General features: G+C 43.2%; 1 protein-coding gene across 2 annotated transcripts in view; it reads right to left on the bottom strand.

The window, feature by feature from the left end:
• Nucleotides 1–21422, bottom strand: part of PIWIL2 (piwi like RNA-mediated gene silencing 2) — a 212520-nt gene that overhangs the window by 122985 nt on the left and 68113 nt on the right. For both annotated transcript variants that reach the window (XM_075858869.1, XM_075858868.1), the window contains one exon: nucleotides 1907–2020. In XM_075858869.1, coding sequence (XP_075714984.1) covers nucleotides 1907–2020 — 114 coding nt within the window. The remainder of the gene's footprint in view (nucleotides 1–1906; nucleotides 2021–21422) is intronic.

Below are 21422 nucleotides of genomic sequence, written 5' to 3'. Positions count from 1 at the left end.
CTTGAGAACAATGAGACTCCTCCTCATCATAAGAAAAGGCCTCACCTCACCAGGGTAAAAGACCGTAACATAGGCGCATGGGGGGTTTAACGATACCCCTCATACTCACCCAGCAAGATTTTCGGATTCTCGCAAGGCCACCTCTTGGGTAACCTCTCACATATAGTGGAGGTACTGGCATGCCACGTGCGGAAGCAGTAGAAGGGGCTAGGCAGACAGAGGTGGAAGAAGCATAATGTAGAGGATGCCAGGGGGTCTGGCAATCCAGGCTGACAAACTACCCTGAAGCCAAAGGGAAAAGAAAGAAAACTAAAATAAAAAAGTGAAGCTTACCTGAGACGCGCCTGCCTCCTACGGACACTAGGCTGATTAGCTCAGAGTCAGTGGGAAGGGTATGGCCTGCCTGGACAAATCCAATACCCATTTCCTACCTAGTGTCAATCTACTAGTGGCAAGGGCCTTTACCCATGGTACTGTGTCCCTCAATGACATTAACATGAAATTAGCGAATATGTATATGTTGCTTAGATTGTCATGAATAAAATTATGCATTTGACGCTATTTATGTGCAGGATCTCCTGATGAAATTTTGGGATTTTTAATTTATTTAGATTTAATAAATATATGAATTTTATCACCTCTGCCTGTTTTCTCCTTTTTCTTTCGTTATAGTTACCTTTTTATTATATTCGGATTGCATAATATATTGGCACCATATAAGCAACAGAAAATAATAAGTAAATAAACATGCCCAAAGATACAGACCTGAGCCTTACAAGTGGATAACTGGATTTTTGTTACTTACCGTAAAAATCCTTTTAAAGGGCTTTTCCCATCAGAGACATTTATGACATATCCACAGGATATGTCATAAATGTCAGATAGACGTGGGTCCCACCTCTGAGACTCGCACCTATCTCTAGAACGGAGTCCCCTAAACACCCTTCTAGCATTTTGTGCTCACACTGACTCTCGGCCACTTCCTGGTTATATGGTCGGGAGTTACGGAGACAGCGTAACTTGCTGAGCTACGTTATTTAGGGGACCCTGTTCTAGAGATAGGTGCGGGTCCCAAAGGTTGGACGCTCATCTATCTGACATTTATGACATTTCCCGTGGATATGTCATAAATGTCTCTAATGGAAAAACCCCTGTAAGGGACATAGAAAAAGACCTTGGAACGTTCAGTGCGTGCATGGTCACCTGCATAAACTACGCAACAGAAAAAAGCATTGGAAAAACCACGGTATGCACCCTATAGATCAAAGTAATGAGCTATGAGCTCTGCCTATAGCGCAATATGCGGTGCAGATGTACATACTGACCCCTGAACATATAGTAGTCCAGGATGTCATAGGTCTGCAGAGTGCAAGCACTTCCAGATGGAGTAAAGAGCAATCCCTAGAATTGGAGAGACCACATTCGGCAAGAGGGAGGTAACTGGAGTCCAATTGAGGTCTGAAGGAGTAGTGGGGCCAGATGGGCGACTGAGGAAACTAAAGCCAAGCTCTAAGTCCAACCAACCCCTGCTGACGAGATGGCAAGATCTTCTGGCCAGCTGCTCTCCGGACTAGGCCTGCTAAGCAAGCAAGTCTGCCTTATACAGACAATAAGCTAAAACTGAACAGCTTAGTGTCTAAAGGAGGGGTGTTGCATGGTTGAAGAATCGAACACTGTTTTACTTACTGAATACTAGTGGAAAAAGCTGTACCCAATTTCATCTTTTGTGTCCCACAATGACACGGACGATAAAAAAAAATATTTAAGGGCTAGTAAGAAATCAGTAATACTTAAAAGAATTGCAGAAACTCGGAGGCCTTTAAAGACTAAGAACATATCAGGAAATATAGTGAATGCAGGTTTTAATCCTATAATAAATAATGCTAAGTAAATAAATGGAGCTTACATGATGTCCAGAACAGAATCATTACGGATAACCTTATGGGTGACGTCGGCTAGAAGAAAAAGACCTCCATCTGTTCTGCGTATGCTGGCTGCATATCCTGGCCACACCTGCAATCTAAAATACACAGCACATTAGAGCAGTTCTGAAACTCAACGTCAATCTGGCACAGTAAGTCTATGTTCACACATCGTGATTTTGATGCAGATTTTTGAGCCAGAGCCAGAAGTGGTTTCAAAAGGAACGGAAATATAAAAGGACGGAAGAACTTCTACTTGTTCCTCCTCCTGGATCTACTTCTGGCTTTGTCTAAAAAATCTGCATCAAAATGTGCACTAAATCGCAATGTGTGAACACAGCCTTAGTCAATATTACATCAGTCCCTGTCCTCTTTGGGGCTCACATTGTAAATTCCAAATTTATCCATCAGTTTGCTTTTTGGAGTGTGGAAGGAAACCAGGGTAAGCTGAGAAATTGGGAAAAACAAAAACTCCATCTTTCTCTAACATGCTGTTACATCTAGGAGGTGTGACACGAAGAATAAAAAGGGTGTTGACGCCTCCTACAGTTTATACTCCTCCTACAGTCACTTAGCTAGTCAGTCTGTGCAGAAGCAGCAGGAATAGCAAAATACAAGGTAATAGAAACAACGACCAGACATCACCTCCAGCCGTGCAGCAGTCCTGGCACGGCTGGAGGCGATGTCTAGTCATTCTCACGTCGCACCGCTGAAGGAACTGCGGGAGTAGGTGACGCCACAGCTTGATCTCGCGAGATCACGCTGTGCTGTGACTAAAGCTGGGCATGGATGAAAAGAAGTGTATGACGCTGATTGTTTAGAGTCATACACTTTCCTTTACAACGCCCACTTGGTGAAACTAAAAAATAATGCCCAGTTGGGCATTTAGAAAAAAAATTCAGAAATCTAAAAATTATCAGAATTTTATCAATAATAAAAGTTTTTCAAAAAACACAAGACAATAGTTACCTACAACAAAGCGTTTATTAGATTAGGTAGGAGATAGAGAATTATTAAACTGGTGACAGAGCCTCTTTAAATATTCTCCCCCACCTCCCAATCCTTAGTGTATTTCATAACCAATTCGGAAATTAATGGGGGAACATATCCATTACTTCATAAATATTCTACCCACAAAAACACAGGGAAGGAAATAAGGGTGCAGGCATGGAGGGGTTCATAGAAACCAAATTACCGGTAAGTCTAATTCTATTTTCTCAACTTAAAGAAACTCTGTCACCACATTGTAAGTGCCCTGTCTCCTACATAAGGAGATGGGCGCTGTAATGTAGGTGACAGTAATGCTTTTTATTAAAAAAAACAATCAATTTTCACAACGTTAGGAGCGATTTTGGTTTATGCTAATGAGCTTTCTTAATGCCCAAGTGGGCGTACTTTTACTTTCGACCAAGTGGGCGTTGTACAGAGGAGTGTATGACGCTGACCAATCAGCATCATGCACTCCTCTCCATTCATTTACACTGCACTAGCGATATAGATATATCACTATGTGCAGCCTCATACACAAGCCCTAACATTACTACAGTGTCCTGATAATGAATACACATGAAATCCAGCCTGGACGTCATGTGTACTCAGAATCCTGACACTTCTGAATCTTTTTTTGTGAGATTCCGGCAAGTGAAACCAAATCTCGTTTAGCTCCGTGATCTCGCGAGATTTCGTATCCGTTGCTGGAATCTCACAGAAAAGAGTCAGAAGTGTCAGGATTCTGAGTACACATGACGTCCAGGCTGGATGGTCATGTGTATTCATTATCAGGACACTGTAGTAATGTTAGGGCTTGTGTATGAGGCTGCACATAGCGATATATCTATATCGCTAGTGCAGTGTAAATGAATGGAGAGGAGTGCATGATGCTGATTGGTCAGCGTCATGCACTCCTCTGTACAACGCCCACTTGGTCGAAAGTAAAAGTACGCCCACTTGGGCATTAAGAAAGCTCATTAGCATAAACCAAAATCGCTCCTAACGTTGTGAAAATAGATCGTTTTTTTAAAATAAAAAGCATTACTGTCACCTACATTACAGCGCCGATCCCCTTATATAGGAGACAGGGCACTTATAATGTGGTGACAGAGTCTCTTTAACCTCCATGACAGCACCACAGGAGAGTTATCAAATAAGCATATTTTTTATTTGGGAGGGACTATGTCGTGAAGAACTTTTCTTCCATAGAAAAGTTCACTCCCTGACAGTAAATTAAGTCTGTAATGCTTAGGAAATGTGTGTACAGAGGACCACGTTTCGGCCCTGCAAATCTGATCTAGAGGCTTCCGCTCTTTCTGCGCAGGAAACTGACACAGCACGAGTAGAGTGGGCATTGATTTTTACTGGAGGGATTAAATTCTGAATATTATAGGTTTCATGAATAGATTTTTTTAATCCTATTGGCAACCGTGCCCTTTGAGGCCTTCTTGCCCTTATTTAGACCCCAAAATTTGAAATTTTTTTTTTTTTTATCATATTGCTTTTAATATATTAGCATAAATTTTATTTATTTGTGTTCTCGTGTTCTACTTTTGACTTTGTACTTACTTTTACTTCTCTATGGGGGCTGCCATTTTTTTTTCATCTCTGTATTTGTCGATTAACGACACATACAGAGATGGAACACGGCACATACATCCCCATAGTGAATGCTAACGGGAGCCGTTCAATTCTCTGCAGCGTACGCCGTCTGTGCCGCTCCCACACAGACCAAAACGAAGCTCGTTCGCAGAAAGTGGAGGTCTTGGGATATGGGAAGAATCCAAGGCCCTGTCATTTTTAAGCTGTTTAGCAGGCCGAACCAAGCCCTTTTTGGCCAATATGGAGCGATTAAAATGATCTTAGCCTTAGTTTCCTGGGAAGCTGAGGAATAGGGGGAAAAGCATACCCCAGATTGAAGTACCAGCTGTGAGCTAGAGCGTCTATACCAAGGACATTTTCCCTTGAATCCAGGAAAAAGAATTGATGAGTTTTTGCATTTTCCCAAGTTGCAAACAAGTCCACTTCTGGAGAACCCCATTCCATGGTAAGCTGGAGAAAATATTTTTGGTTTAGACACCACTCTGTTGGTTTGAGGTCTCTCCAACTTAGGAAATCCGCTTGGGTATTCTCTGAACCTTTCAGGTGAATAGCTGAGAGAGAGAGAGAGAGAGAGCAGATGAATTTCTGCTCATGAAATGATCTGAATTGCTAGATTTTGAATGTCTCTTTGCCTTGTGCCACCTTGATGTCTTAAGTAAGCTACCATAGTTGTGTTGTCGGAGTAGACTTTGACATAAGAACCCTTGAGAAGGTAACTTGCAACTCTTAATGTCTCTGGTACCGCCCAGAGCTCCATGAAGTTTGGCTTTTCCTGGCCAAATTCCCTGGAATGAATTCTGGTGTACAATCGCTCCCCATCCTCTCCTGCTTGCATCTGTCATAATTGTGATAACTGGAAAGGGGTGCCATGTGACACTCTTCTCCAGATTCTGAGGTTTCAGCCACCAAAGGAGGTCCAAGGATAGAACGGACTTGTCCCACTGAAAAAGTACTGCCGCCTGCAGATCTCTTGAATGGCTTTGAGACCAAGCCACAGATTGAATGCAGGATGTCAGAGACCCCAGAACGGACATTGCCACTCTTAGGGTCAATGCACACGATGCATATTACGTGCGGTTTTGTAATACCGTACCAGCATAGGCAATAAGATTCCAGGGAATCTCATGTACCCACTGTGATATTTTCCCGCACGTAAATTGACCCGTGGTGCGTATTTTCGGAACCGCAGAATGTTAATTTATCTCGCGATTCCACTTGTGAATTTTATCTCCCTAGTTCTGGAGAATTGCGCAGCAAAACCCGCAGCATGGTTGTTTGTTATGTTTCGCCATTGGTCTGTGAACTTTTAGATCCTGCAAACCCCCCCCCCCCCACCCTGTTGTGGCGTTGTCGTAGATTTTAATTTTGTTTATGGTTGAAGAATATTCCAGCCCTTACCCGCTTTGGGATAGCTCCATCTGCCCGATTTCCCTTTATAATTTTGCTGTGTGTTCCGAAAGGGACGAAAGGAGTGTCTTGATTGGATATTTTAAGGCTCGGGAAGACTTTTCTTATCAGCCACTTTCTCTATCTTAAAAAAACACAGAAAAAGGCCATACTTACAAATGGACACAGCCAGGTCAGAAACGCTGACTTTCTCTATCTTAGTATCTTACTTTCTCTATCTTAGTATCGAGCTCTGGCCCAAATAGGTATTCACCCTGAAAAGGAATCCCGCAGAATTTGAGAGGGGATCTCCCATCCACATTTTTAGCCATAAGGCCCTTCTAGTTGTGTTGGATAGAACACCTGCTCTTGAAGCTATTTTAATATTCAGCGAAAGAATCAGCCAGGAAGCCAGTTGCCATACAAAGATGGTTAGAGGCAATAATACCCTCCCTAGCTGTGCCCTCCTTTTAGGTAAGACTCTAGCTGGTTAAGCCATCTATACATAGACCTTGCCACACAAGTGGCACTGATGTTGGCTTGCAGAAGGGCAGTGGATGCTTACCAAGATTTTTTTAAGCAAGCTGTCTGCGATCTAAGGGGTCCTTCAACTGTGAAGAATCCTCAAAGGGGAGCAAGGTTTTTTCCCCACTTTGGCCACCCGAACATCAATCTTGGGAACTTCCATCCACTTAAATTGGTCCTCAACCAAGGAAAAATGGTCTCGAATATCCACAGGAAGGGAAAGTTGTTTCTCAGGAAATTTCCATTCATCTATGATTAACCCTAGTAGGTTCTCATGTACTGGAAAAATCGGTCTCGTCCTGCACTGATTGAGCTTCCTGGCTCTCCTCTACCCCCATAGTACTACAAATAGCATTAAGCAGTTCATCCATTTGGTCTGATGAAAAGTAGTACTTTTCTTCTCTCTTGGATGTAGACATACATGGTAACTCTACATCCTCTAATGTTACCTCTGATAAAGACGGAAGGTAACTACCCCCTTCTGTATCAGAATCCCCAATAGAAATTCTTCTCTTTTTTTGAGACGGGAGGGTGTTCGGTAGGTATAAAGGACTGAGAGAAGGTAGAAAGCGATGACTGGATTCCTCCCTTACCATCCCTTTGATTTCATCCATAATGGACGGCTGTTCCTCCCTAATCATTTTTACAATACACATTTGGCATAAGGATTTGTTATTAGAGGATGGTAATTTTTCGAAACGGGTAACACATTTCCGAATTTTGGGATCTGTAATGGCAGGAAGGAGGTGAAGGGAACAAGTGAGCCCTAATCTACCCACCGCCCTGTCCCTGCCTACTTGCAACGACCCGCCCTAGGCGACGGGGTACAACTTGGCGGCGGTCCCTACGCTGTCTAAGTGCAAGGGAGTACAAACAGGGAACACGCAAGGGAAGGGGCAGTAGCCCACGGAACGCCGCGAGGAAACGGAGCGGTGAATGAGTCAGTCAGGATCAGGATGAAGTGGAGTATACCAACGAGAGCACGGAGCAGGAAGCAAGCCAGGGGCAAAGCGAAGCAGGATAAACGGAACTGAAGCAAGGCAGAAGCACGGCAGAAGCAGGCTGGAGCAAGGCAGCAGTGGGGCCAGGAATCCAAGAAGAATAACAAGCACTGAGGAAGAGAACACGGCAGGTATAAATGGACAGGGGGCAGTGCTAACTTCGACTGACGAGGCCGCGATAGGCTCTCCCACTCCTGAGCCTGCCACCCTGGTTGGTGGGAGCCGGTGTCAGTCTAAGAGGTCTGGCCTCAGGTGTCGACTGATTAATCCCGGGAGTATACCCAGACGTAGTACCTGGCAGATCCTTTACAGGATCCTTCTTAGATTTCTGAGGAGGATCTTTATCCCTCTAACGCCTCATGCACACGACCGTTGTGCCACTCGGGCTGTTTTTGACGGACACATTCACTTAGCGGGTGAATTGGGTCCATGAAAAATTATCCGAGTCTCCGATCCAAGGAATGATGGAAAGATAGAACATGTCCTATCATTCCTCGGATAACTGACGGAACTCGGCCGGCGCACACGGTCGTGTGCATCAGGCATAAGAGAGAGAGAGAGAGAAGAGGGGGTAAAAAAACTAAGACCCATGTACCCAGGTAGCAAACCCCTACCAAATACACTTAATGGGCCTTGGGTCACGCTCCTTTCAGGCTCACGACAGTACAATAAGTTGTCCTACCTGAACAGAATGGACCTTTAACCCCTTAATGACCAGCCTATTTTAAACCTTAATGACCAAGCCATTTTTTAAGTTTTTCCATCGTCGCATTCCAAGAGCTATAACTTTTTTATTTTTGCGTCGACATAGCTGTATGAGGTCTTGTTTTTTGCGGGACAAGTTGTATTTTTGAATAGCACCATTTTGAGGTACATATTATTTATTGATTAACATTTCTTAACTTTTTTGGGGGGGGGGGGGGGGGAATAGAAAAAAACCTGAAATTTCGCCACACTTTTTCGCGTCTTAAATCTACGCCATTTACCGTGTGATATAAATAACACAATAACTTTATTCAGCGGGTTGTTACGATTGCCACGATACCAAATTTGTATAGTTTTTGTATGTTTTACTACTTTTACACAGTAAAAACGCTAAACGTCACACGTACCAGAAGTACGTCACCACGTAGACAGAAGCACGTATATCGAAACTGGAAGTTACATCGCGTGCGGTCCACATGGTACCCAAGCCGGAGAGGCTGCCAGAAGGAGGGCGTCCCCCCTCTCTAGCTAGGAACACTGTCCATTGTTGCCAGGAGAGGGGGGAACAAACAGCTGGGAAACCAGGAGGAACCGGAGCTGGCACCTGAGGTCTAGCTTTACCCCGGGTGCAGAAGAGACCAGAGGCTAGAACAGCGATCCGGGAGGCTTAAGGGGGATATTTAACCTCTTGCTGTTTCCTGTCCCTATTGGAGGCAGAGCCCCAACCTCCTGTGGTGCTGTAATTGAGGATAAATTGAGAAAAATCCCCTTTTCTCGTTAGTCTCATTGGGGGACACAGACCGTGGGACTTCTAAAAGCAGTCCATTTGGGAGGGACTCGAAGAAGAAAGGACTGCTTCATGTCAAGATCTGTGGATATGTGGACCCACTAGGCTGCACCGCCGCAGCGAAGTAGCAGCTAGCCAAAAAACAGTCCTAGTACAAGTGTATCTTTGATAGTCCAGACAGTAACGGTTGTTCAGCACAGATGACCTTGCAGAACCAGACGTGGTGTAGATCAGCAGGCGTGACCGGTGGCACAACACGACTCCAACACTCTAAGGCACAGGAACAAATATAGCACAGGATACAGGTAGCAAGGCACGGTAAATACGGGAACAGGATAACACTAAGGGACCATTTGCTAAGACTAACATGGGTAAACATAACGCTCAGGCAATGAGTGAAAGGGCAGAACCCTTTTTATAGTCCAGGGTGATCATGGGATAATTATAGATTTTACTCATGTGTGTGCACTGGCCATTTAAGGCCGGACGCGAGCGCGCACCCTACGGGAACCAGTGCAGCGATGCGGAAATGAGTGCCCGCGTCTCTCAGGAGAACGACGGTCCAAGGCTGTGGACATTACACTTCATTGTTGCAACCAATGGGAGCATCCGTGGACACAAAAGTGTGCCCCCTGTAGAATTTGGTAAACGTGCAAAGACAATCAGGTACCTGCTTTGCACAGAAGTCTAATGGCGCTAAGCCCAGGAATCACCAACCACCCTAGCAAAATGGGCTGTTATCAGGAATACGGGTTCCATCCCCTGGAGCAGGTAGGCCTCGCGAATAGTCAACTGCAGCCATCGAGCGATTGTATCCTTAGAGGCTTCCAAACCCTTCCTAGGACGCACCAGAACTACAAAAAAGAAGTCAAAACTTATGGAAATAGGAAGTGTGCGAGAAGTAGACCAGCAAGGTGCAGACAACATTCAAATTGTGACTAAAGCGATGTTTAGAATGCACTGGAGATAAGCAGAAGGACGGCAATATTATATCCTCCTTAAGGTGGAAGGCGGAGACCAAATTTGGCAAAAAGAGGGCACAGTGCGAAGCACCACCACCAAATCCTGGTTGAGAGTTAAATACAGTGGGTGGCAAGACAAGACCACCAGTTCAGAAACCCTCCGGATGTAGGTCACCACCACAAGGAACACCAGCTTCCAGGTGAGCAGACACAAAGAAATTTGTCAAAAAGGTTCAAACAGAGCCAACTGCAGAGCACAGAGAACAAAGGTGAGATCCCAATATAGAGTTAGGGGCCGATAGGGGGGCACCGAGTGGGCAACCCCCTGTTAGAAAGTCTGAACATTGGATTTGGACACAAGAGGTCTGATAAAATGTATGCCAGAGGTCTGGTTGAACACCTTGTGATGAAGGACCCACTCCACTGGGACAAATCAGCGACACAAATGTCGACCCCAGTAACATCGACTGCCGAGATTGGTGACAGAGGTAGGCAACTGCTGTGACATTGTCTGTCTATACTCGGACTGGACTGCCAGCCAGTAGAGTCATCCAGTTACTAAGACAGAGGAAAATTGCCCTCAGTTACAGAATATTGATAGGAAAACTGGATTCCTGGTGAGACCAGAGGTGGTAGTGAAATTCTGCAGAGCACAGACTTCCTGCTGCAGGGAGGATAGTTACTCCGGAGGAAGGGACACCTGAGCAGAGTCTGTGTCAAACACCATTTACCTGGAAAGTGAGTCTTAGACAGGGAATCAGGCAGGATTTAGATTGGTTGACAATCCATCCGAAATGAGTCAAAGTATCCAGTGTGATTTGTAAACTTGCCAGATTGACCTCTCGGGACGGGGACTTGATGAGGATCTTGTCCAAGTAGAGGACAATTAAAATCCCCCTGGAACAAAAAAGCGCCATCACCACTGATATAATTTTGAGAAAAATCCACTGGTTCGTCGAATAGCCGAACAGGACTGCCACAAACTGGTAGTGGTGAGGGAAAACAGTATAGCGTAGGAGGCACTGGTGTCTGAAATAGTAGTATAGGGGTCACCACGTTCCTCAGTTACAACTAGGAAAAAACTGGTGACTATTAGTACACTCAATATACTGCAAGAGGAAGGGCTGTGACTCCCTTAGAAGGATGAAATGGCCACCTGAGGTTACCTAGTGTTCTAGGTATATGCTCGCCTACTGTAATTTGCTGGTTCAGTGTCTGAGAAGGGTTTAGGAATGAAGGAGGATGTGCCAAAGGCAGATACTACCTGCAAAACGATCCCAACACCAACAATAGCAGCAGCCCTGAAGAGGTCATGTGATGCTGTGTTTCCGCTCGTCTGTGGGAAGCAGGGAGCCGGAAATAATGACCCAACCCATCTTTGTGCTGTGATTGGTTGTAGGCAGTCACATGATGGCCGCGCACTAATTGTTAACCAGAAGCAGGGACGCGAGAACCGTCCCCTGAAGGAGAGTCGCACTCCTAACTCCTATCTAAGGTACCTCTGGGGACGATGCCCGTGGCCTGCCTGCTACGTAGCAACACTGTGAAAAAGAAGTTATTCAACACAGAAGCGCCGGGTAGAAAAGTACACCAGAGGGATGTGCCAGGCATAAAGTGTGCATGCGAACAAGTAGAGAAGGGAGAGGGTGGTTTAATGCACTCCTGTCCTAAAGTTCACTTCATCCCTAGAATGTAAGACCAGCAGGAATGTTCACTCCATGTGCCAGCTGCAGTGGGAAACTCGTGGGGAGCAAAAAGGGATGAACCTTAGGCTGGTGGGCAACAGAGGAGCACTGTTGTCTTCAGTATGGCAGGGTGACAGCAGTGAGTTCAAACACGGAGTGCCTGCCAGATGTTGGGGAAAATAGGGGGACTGCGTCGCCCCTGTTACTCTGCTAGAAGAAGAGAAAAAAAATAAACGGACATAAAAAAAAAATGCAAAATACAGTCTGCTGTAACAGCAGGTGTGTCTGCCTCCTACAGACATTAAGCTAAGACTGGCTAGCTCAATGTCTGTCGGGTGGGTATATACTGTAAGAGGGGCCAACACTTTATTATTCTTAGTGTCACGCCTCCGAGTGGCAACAGCATATACCCACGGTGTATGTGTCCCCCATTGAGACGAACAGGAAAAGTCTGCTTTGCTGCTGTGATTAACTGTTGCCTTGTTGTAGGATTACTGTTATAGCTCTGTTATGTGGCCAAGGTGACTGACCTCTGCGTGGGCTTTAGCTGATTTTTGATGGAGTCAATTTTGTCAAGACCTGAACAGTATACCACATATTTACATCCCTCTTTTCCATCTCTAAAAGAGATACGTGCTCACCTTCCCTCCTCGAACTCACACCTCTTGTGGCTAGCCAAGAGGAGTAAAATGTTACCCCCAACTTTACTGCCCAAGGCTTCAAACTAAAATCAAGGCAATGGCATTAGTTACTAGTAGAAGGCATACAGAAGAAATAATCGCAGTGCAATTTGTAAGTTTAGCACTTTTGTTCACGGTCATGACTGATTGTTGCCTTGGAGATACTTGGTTGAAATTTCTTTCACTCCAGGGTACTTGAAAAAAGTACTGTGAAAAACACTGCTCTAGGACACAGCGAATAGGAGAAACTTGCTGCTAGAACTAAAGGAGTCATCGCCCTAGAAGGGACTGGACCATCACACAGTTCTACTTTATGATCATTCTATTAAACATAAAGATCTATGGAAAAAAGGAGCACAAAAGACAGAAACACAGCATATAATTTATGGTACCCCAACAAGCCAGAAACATACACGCGCCGATCCAATGATTTCAACACCAAACCATCAGTCATCCAAGGTTTTAAAATAATTCATGGCTAATAGAGAATTCCAAGACCAACCTTGGAAAGAGAAGAAGCAACATGGGAATGGGTACAGTATATTCATCCTGCAACACACTGAATACAAAAGGGGAGGTTTCCGAATGTCCTGTCTTCTTAAAGAGGCTCTGTCGCCACATTATAAGTGCCCTGTCTCCTATATAAGGAGATCGGCGCTGTAATGTAGGTGACCGTAATGCTTTTTATTTCGAAAAACGATCTATTTTCACCACTTTATGAGCGATTTTTAGCTTTATGCTAAAGAGTTTCTTAATGCCCAAGTGGGCGTGTTTTACTTTAGACCAAGTGGGTGTTGTACAGAGGAGTGTATGACGCTGACCAATCAGCATCATGCACTCCTCTCCATTCATTTACACTGCACTAGCGATATAGTTATATTACTATGTGTAGCCTCATACACAAACACTAACATTACTGCAGTGTCCTGATAATGAATATACATCACTACCAGACTAGACGTGATGTTTATTCAGAATCCTGATACGTCTGTAGCGTCTCTGTGAGATTTACAGCAGGCAAGCGTAATCTCGCGAGATTACGATGTAACATGTCATTTCAAACGAGATAACACTTGCCTTGCTGGAATCTCACAGAAAAGATTCAGAAGTGTCAGGATTGTGAATAAACATCACGTCCAGGCTGGTAGTGATGTATATTCATTATCAGGACACTACAGTAATGTTAGCGTTTGTGTATGTGGCTGCATACACAAGAACTATAGAACTATATCGCTAGTGCAGTGTAAATGAATGGAGAGGAGTGCATGACGCTGATTAGACCAAGTGGGCGTTGTACAGAGGAGTGTATGAAGCTGACCAAAGTAAAACACGCCCACTTGGGCATTAAGAAACTTATTAGCATAAAACTAAAACTCGCTCATAAAGTGGTTTAAAATATATCGTTTTTCTAAATAAAAAGCACATCTACATTACAGCGCCCATTTCCTTATATAGGAGATAGGCCACTTATAATGTGGTGACAGAGCCTCTTTATAGAGGCTCTGTCACCAGATTCTCAAATCCCTATCTCCTATTGCATGTGATCGGCGCTGCAATGTAGATAACAGTAACGTTGTTTTTTTTAAACGTTCATTTTTGGCCAAGTTATGAGAAATTTTATATATATGCAAATGAGGTTTGAAATGGACAATTGGGCGTTTTTTTCCGTTATGTCCAACTGGGCGTGTATTGTGTTTTTAACAGGGCGTGTTTACGTGTATGACGCTGACCAATCAGTGACCAGTCAGCATCATACACTCCTCTACATTTATTTACACAGCAGCGATGTGCAGCCACATACACAGAGATTAACGTTAATCAAGTGTCCTGATAATGAATACACATGAAATCCAGCCTGGACGTCATGTGTATTCAGAATCCTGACACTTCTGAATCTTTTCTGTGAGCTTTCCAGCAAGTGAAACGAAATCTCGTTTACCTCCATAATCTCACGAGATTTCGTTTCCCTTGCTAGAAATCTCAAAGAAAAGAGTCAGAAGTGTCAGGATTCTGAATACACATGACGTCCACGCTGGATTTCATGTGTATTCATTATCAGGACACTTGGTTAACGTTAATCTCTGTTTATGTGGCTGCACATCGCTGCTGTGTAAACAAATGTAGAGGAGTGTACGATGCTGACTGGTCACTGATTGGTTAGCGTCATACATGTAAACACGCCCAGTTGTCCATTTCAAACCTCATTTGCATATATATAAAATAGCTCATAACTTGGCCAAAAATGAACGTTTTTAAAAAAAACTTTACTGTTATCTACATTGCAGCGCCGATCACATGCAATAGGAGATAGGGATTTGAGAATCTGGTGACAGAGCCTCTTTAAGGGTGAATCACCGCCACCATGTGCATCCTTAACCCCTTCGCGCTCAGGTCAGTAATAGTACGTCCTGCTAAGTAGAACGTTCGCGCTCAGGTCAGTACTATTACTGACCTGAGTAAACACGGCGCCATCTTTCCCCGGCGCGTGTCTGAGCTGTGATACCTGCTGTTTCCGACAGCAGGCTATCACAGCTTAGTGTGCAGGGACCGATCGCGGTGGTCCCCGCCGATTAACCCCTTAGAAGCCGCGTTCAATAGCGATCGCGGCTTCTTAGGGGTTAAGCTGCCATCGCCGGCCTGCTACACGATAGCGGGCCGTGATGGCTACTATGGCAACCAGAATCCTAACAATGGACTCTGGCTACGCCATCGACGGAAGCCTAGTGGGTCCCGACAAAATCAGGACCCACTATGCTTGCTGTCAGCGAACAGCTGACAGCTCTAATACACTGCACTACGCATGTAGTGCAGTGTATTAGAATAGCGATCAGAGCCTCCTGCCCTCATGTCCCCTAGTGGGACAAAGTAAAAAAAGTGTAAAAAAGTAAAAAAAAGTTGTGTAAAAATAAGAAAATAAAAGATTTAAAAGTAATAAAAGTAAAAGTCCCCCTTTTTCCCTTATCAGTTCTTTATTATTAATAAAAATATATAAATAAACAAATAAACTATACATAATTGGTATCGCCGCGTCCGTAACGTCCTGAACTACAAAACTGTGTCGTTATTTATCCCGCGCGGTGAACGCCGTAAGAGAAAATAATAATAAACCGTACCACAATCACAATTCTTTGGTCACTTCACCTCCCAAAAAATGGAATAAAAACAGATCAAAAAGTCGCATGTACCGAAAAATGGTACTGATCGAAACTACAGTTCGTTACGCAAAAAATAAGTCCTCGCACGACTTTCCTCATGGAAAAATAAAACAGTTATGGCTCTTAGAATAAGGTAACACAAAAAGTAAATTATATTTTACAAAATGTATTTTATTGTGCAAACGCCATAAGACATTAAAAAAAAATATAAACATCAGGTATCGCCGTAATCGTATCGCCCCGCAGAATAAAGTGTATATGTCATTTATAGCGCACGGTGAACGCTGTAAAAAAAATTGAATAAAAAACAATAGTAAAATTGCTGTTTTTTTAGTCACCACGCCACCTAAAAATAGAATAAAAACTGATCAAAAAGCCGCATGCACCCCAAGAAAACTACAATGGATTCCTCAAGGGGTCTAGTTTCCAAAAAGGGGTCACTTTTGGGGGGTTTCCACTGTTTTAGCACCACAAGACCTCCTCAAACCGGATATGGTGCCTAATAAATTAAATTAAATTAATTAAATGTCACCTCTACTTTGCTCTAAATTCCTGTGAAACGCCTAAAGGGTTAATAAACTTTTTAAATGCTGTTGTGAATACTTTGAGGGGTCTAGTTTCTGAAATGGGGTGTTTGATAAGGGTGTCTAATATATGGGCCCCTCAAAGCAACTTCAGAACTGAGCTGGAAACTAAAAAATAAAATAAAAATGAGGCAATACTTCGCTTCTTACATTATACTGATAATGAGCCGTGCCCACCCCGAGATGACCCCAGTTTTGACCGTTTGTATAAACGGAGACCCCTATTAGACCGTTTCAGTGCCCGGTTTTCCCAGCATTCACCCCCGAGAAGTGTATTGAAAGGGAGGCTTCAATTCCGCCAGTACCTGCCGGGTAAGAGGGCAAGGTATGGCGTGAAGATGTATAAGCTGTGCGAGAGTGCATCAGGGTATACCTACAAATTTAGGATATATGAAGGGAAGGACACCAGTTCTCAGCCCCCAGAATGCCCCCCCTTACTGGGAGTTAATACAAAAATTGTGTGGGATTTGGTGCACCCACTGCTGGACCAGGGTTACCACCTCTACCTGGATAATTTTTATACCAGCGTCCCACTCTTCAAGTGCCTCGCTTCCAGAAGTCCTGCGGCATGCGGCACTGCTAGAAGAAACCTGAGAGGCCTCCCTACGACTCTGCTTGGGCAAACACTCAGAAGGGGTGAGAGCAGGGCACAATCTAGCAGCAACATATTGTGTGTCAAGTACAAGACCAGGGAGATGCCACACCAGTACCCATGTACCTGTACGAGGTACCAGTACAGGGACCCCCAAACTAGACTGCATCCTGGACTACAATAGGTACATGGGAGGGGTGGACTTGTCAGATCAAGTCCTGAAGCCTTACAGTACTTCTGGAAGCGGGGCCACAGGCATCGTACCAGGGCAACACTTTTTAGGAGAAGTTCCCCAAACTGGCAAGAAGGGAAAAAGTCAAAAGAGGTGCAGAGTCTGCTATAAGAGGGGGATAAGGAAGGACACAATATATCAATGTGACGCGTGTCCCGAAAAAACAGAGCTCTGTATGAAGGAGTGTTTTCAAATTTATCATCCATCCCTTTATTTTTAATTTACCCCAGTTTTACTCGCTCTGATCCACTTCGCACAGCTTACCCCTCCTCATCTTTCCCCTCTGAGCCCTGCTGTGTGCCCAGGCAGCTGATAACAGCCACATGTAGGGTATTGCCGTACCCGGGAGAGCCAACATTACAGTTTATGGGGTGTAGGTCTCCGGTGGCACATGCTGGGCACAATATATCGGACACTGACATGGCATATATATAGAAAATTGCAAATCTCACTCTGCACCAACTGCTGCACATTATCTTTTACACAATACCTGTGGGGTCAAAATGCTCACTACACCTCTAGATGAATTCCTTAAGGGGTGTCGTTTTTAAAACGGGGTCACTTCTCGGGGGTTTCAACTGTACTGATACCTCAGGGGCTTCTGCACACACGACTTAGCACCAGAAAATTCCCAGTAGGCCACATGGTGGTCCTTTCCTTCTGAGCCCTCCCATGGGCCCAAACGGCAGTTTATCACCACAAATAGGGTATTGCCACACTCAGGACAAATTGGGCAACAAAATGCGGTATTTTATTCCTTGTGAAAATAAGAAATTTTGAGCCAAAACTACCTCTTATTGAAAAAATAATTTTTTTTTTAATTCACAGCCCAATTCAAATAAATTCTGTGAAAAAACTGTGGGGTCTAAATGGTCACAACACCCATAAATAAATTCTTTGAGGGGTGTAGTTTCCAAAATTGGGTGACTTCTGGTGGGTTTCCATTGCTTTGATACCTTTGGGGCTCTGCAAATGCGACATGGCACCCGAAAACCAATCCAGCAAAATCTGGGCTCCAAAGAACACATAGCGCTCCTTTCCTTCTGAGGCCTCCCATGGGCCCAAACGGCAGTTTATCACCACAAATGGGGTATTGCCGCACTCAGGACAAATTGGGCAACAAATTGGGGTATTTTATTCCTTGTGAAAATAAGAAATTTTGAGCCAAAACTACCTCTTATTGGAAAAAAATTCATTTTTTTGAATTCACAGCCCAATTCAAATAAATTCTGTGAAAAAACTGTGGAGTCTAAATGGTCACAACACCCATAAATGAATTCCTTGAGGGGTGTAGTTTCCAAAATGGGGTCACTTCTGGTGGGTTTCCATTGCTTTGATACCTTTGGGGCTCTGCAAATGCGACATGGCACCCGAAAACCAATCCAGCAAAATCTGTGCTCCAAAGAACACATAGCGCTCCTTTCCTTCTAATACCTCCCATGGGCCCAAACGGCAGTTTATGGCCACAAATAGGGTATTGCCGCACTCAGGACAAATTTGGCAACAAAATGGGGTATTTTATTCGTTGTGAAAATAAGACATTTTGAGCCAAAACTACATCTTATTGGAAAAAAGTTTTTCTTTTTAAATTCACAGCCCAATTCAAATAAGTTCTGTGAAAAAACTGTGGGGTCTAAATGGTCACAACACCCATAAATAAATTCCTTGAGGGGTTTTGTTTCCAAAATGGGGTCACTTTTGGTGGGTTTCCATTGCTTTGATACCTCTGAGGCTCTGCAAATGCGACATGGCACCCGAAAACCAATCCAGTAAAATCTGGACTCCAACAAACACATAGCGCTCCTTTCCTTCTGAGGCCTCCCATGGGCCCAAACAGCAGTTTATCACCACAAATGGGGTATTGCCGCACTCAGGACAAATTGGGCAACAAAATGGGGCATTTTGTTCCCTGTGAAAATAAGAAATTCTGATCAAAAATGACATCTTATTGGAAAAATTGTCATTCTTTTAATTTCACAGCCCAATTCAAATACGCCCTGTGAAAAAACTACGGGGTCAAAATGGTAACAATAACCATAAATTAATTCCTTGAGGGGTGTAGTTTCCAAAATGGGGTCAGTTTTGGGGGATTCCTACTGTTTTGGCACCTCAACACCTCTCCAAACCTGGCATGCTGCCTAAAATATATGCTAATAAAAAAGCACCACCAAAATGCACTAGGTGCTTCTTTGCTTCTGGGGCTTGTGTTTTATTCCACGAGCGCACTAGAGCCACATGTGGGACATTTCTAAAAACTGAAGAATCTGGACAATACATATTTAGTTGTGTTTCTCTGGTAAAACCTTCTTTGTTACAGAAAAAAAATAGAATAAAATTGAAATTCAGAAATAAAAACGAAATTTGCAAATTTCACCTCCACTTTGCTTTAATTCCTGTGAAATGCCTGAAGGGTTAAAAAACTTTCTAAATGCTGTTTTGAATACTTTGAGGGGTCTAGTTTTTAAAATGGGGTGCTTTATGGGGGTTTCTAATACATAGGCCCCTCAAAGCCACTTCAGAACTGAACAGGTACCTTAAAAAAAAGGCTTTTGAAATTTTCTTAAAAATATGAGAAATTGCTGTTTATGTTCTAAGCCTTGTAACGTCCAAGAAAAATAAAATAATGTTCTAAAAACGATGCCAATCTAAAGTAGACATATGGGAAATGTGAACTAGTGACTATTGTGGGTGGTATAACCGTCTGTTTTTCAAGCAGATGCATTTAAATTCTGAAAAATGCTATTTTTTCTAAATTTTCTCTAAATTTTGCATTTTTTCTCAAATAAAGACTGAATATATCGACCAAATTTTACCACGAACATGAAGCCCAAAGTGTCACGAGAAAACAATCTCGGAATCGCTTGGATAGGTTTAAGCATTCCGACGTTATTACCACATAAAGTGAAATATGTCAGATTTGAAAAATGGGCTCTGAGCCTTAAGGCCCAAACTAGGCTGCGTCCTTAAGGGGTTAACCCCTTAGTGTCTAAACCTGTTTTGGCCTTGTGGACACAGCCGATTTTTGCAAATTTGACATGTGTTAATTTATGTGGTAAGAACTCCGGAATTCTTTTACCTATCCAAGCGATTCTGAGATTGTTTTCTTGTGACATGTTGTACTTTATGATACTGAAAAAATTTGGTCGTTAAATTGAATATTTATTTGTAAAAAACACCACAATTTAGAGGCAATTTGCAAAAATCTGCATTTTTCTAAATTGTAATGTATCTGCTTGTAAAACAGATAGCAATACCACACAAAATAGTTACTACGGTAGTTTATATTTCCCATACGTCTCCTTTATGCTTGCATCGTTATTTGAACATCCTTTTATTTTTCTAGGACGTTACAAGGCTTAGAACTTTAGCAGCAATTTCTCTTATTTTTAAGAAAATTTCAAAAGGCTATTTTTTCAGGGACCAGTTCAGTTCAGGCTTTGAGGGCCTTATATAAGTCACCCAATTTTAAAAACTGCACCACTCAAAGTATTCAAAACAGCATTGAGAAATTATTTTAACCCTTTAGGCGTTTCACAGTAAATTAAGCAAAATAGAGGTGAAATGTACAAATTTCATTTTTTTTTTTTTTTTTTACGAAATTCATTTGTAATACAGTTTTTTCTGTAAGACAGAAGGTTTTACCAGAGAAACGCAACTCATTACTTATTGTCCAGATTCTGCAGTTTTTAGAAATATCCTACATGGGGCCCTAGTGTGGTAATGGACTGAAACACAGGCCTCAGAAGCAGGATTTTGGGGCCTCTATTATATTAGAATATATTTTAGGCACCATGTCTGGTTTGAAGAGGTCTTGTGGTGCCAAAACAGAGGAAACCCCCCAAAAGTGACCCCATTTTGGAAACTACACCCCTCGAGGAATTTTTCTAGAAGTATAGTTAGCATTTTGAGCCCACAGGTTTTTTGCTAAATTTATTGGAACTGGTCTGTGAATATGAAAATCGACTTTTTTTCTGAAAAAACATACAATGTTTTAGTGTTTAAAAGGAATAAAGGAGAAAAAGCACCCCAACATTTGTAAAGCAATGTCTCCCGATCACGGCAATACCCCATATGTGGTAATGAACTGCTGTTTGGACCCACGGCAGAGCTCAGAAGGGAATGAGCGCCATTTGGATTTTGGAGCGCAGATTGTGCTGGATTGGTTTTCGGTGCCATGTCGGGTTTGCAACGCCCTCGAGGAACCAAAACAGTGGAAACTCCCCAAAAGTGACCCCATTTTGGAAGCTACACCCCTCAAGGATTTTTTCTAGGGGTATAGTTAGCATTTTAACCCCACACAGATTTTTCCAGAATTTATGGGAATTATGCCGTGAAATTGAAAATCTAAATTTTTTTCTAATAAAATGTAGTTTTAGATTCGATTTTTTCATTTTTACAATAGATAAAAGGACAAAAACCACCCCAACATTTGTAAAGCAAACTCTTCTGAGCACAGCAATACCCCATATGTGGTAATAAACTGCTGTTTGAACACACGGCAGGGCTTAGAAAGGATGGAGCGCTATTTGACTTTTGGAGCTCAAGTTTTGCTGGAATGGTTTGCGGCCCCATGTCACATTTGCAAAGCCACTGAGGGGCCAAAATAGTGCAAAC

Source organism: Rhinoderma darwinii, chromosome 3 (assembly GCF_050947455.1).
Source record: "Rhinoderma darwinii isolate aRhiDar2 chromosome 3, aRhiDar2.hap1, whole genome shotgun sequence".
In the NCBI taxonomy this organism is placed as follows: Eukaryota; Metazoa; Chordata; class Amphibia; order Anura; family Rhinodermatidae; genus Rhinoderma; species Rhinoderma darwinii.
Note: the sequence above shows the minus strand (reverse complement) of the source record. Positions and strands in the feature narration are given on the sequence as shown.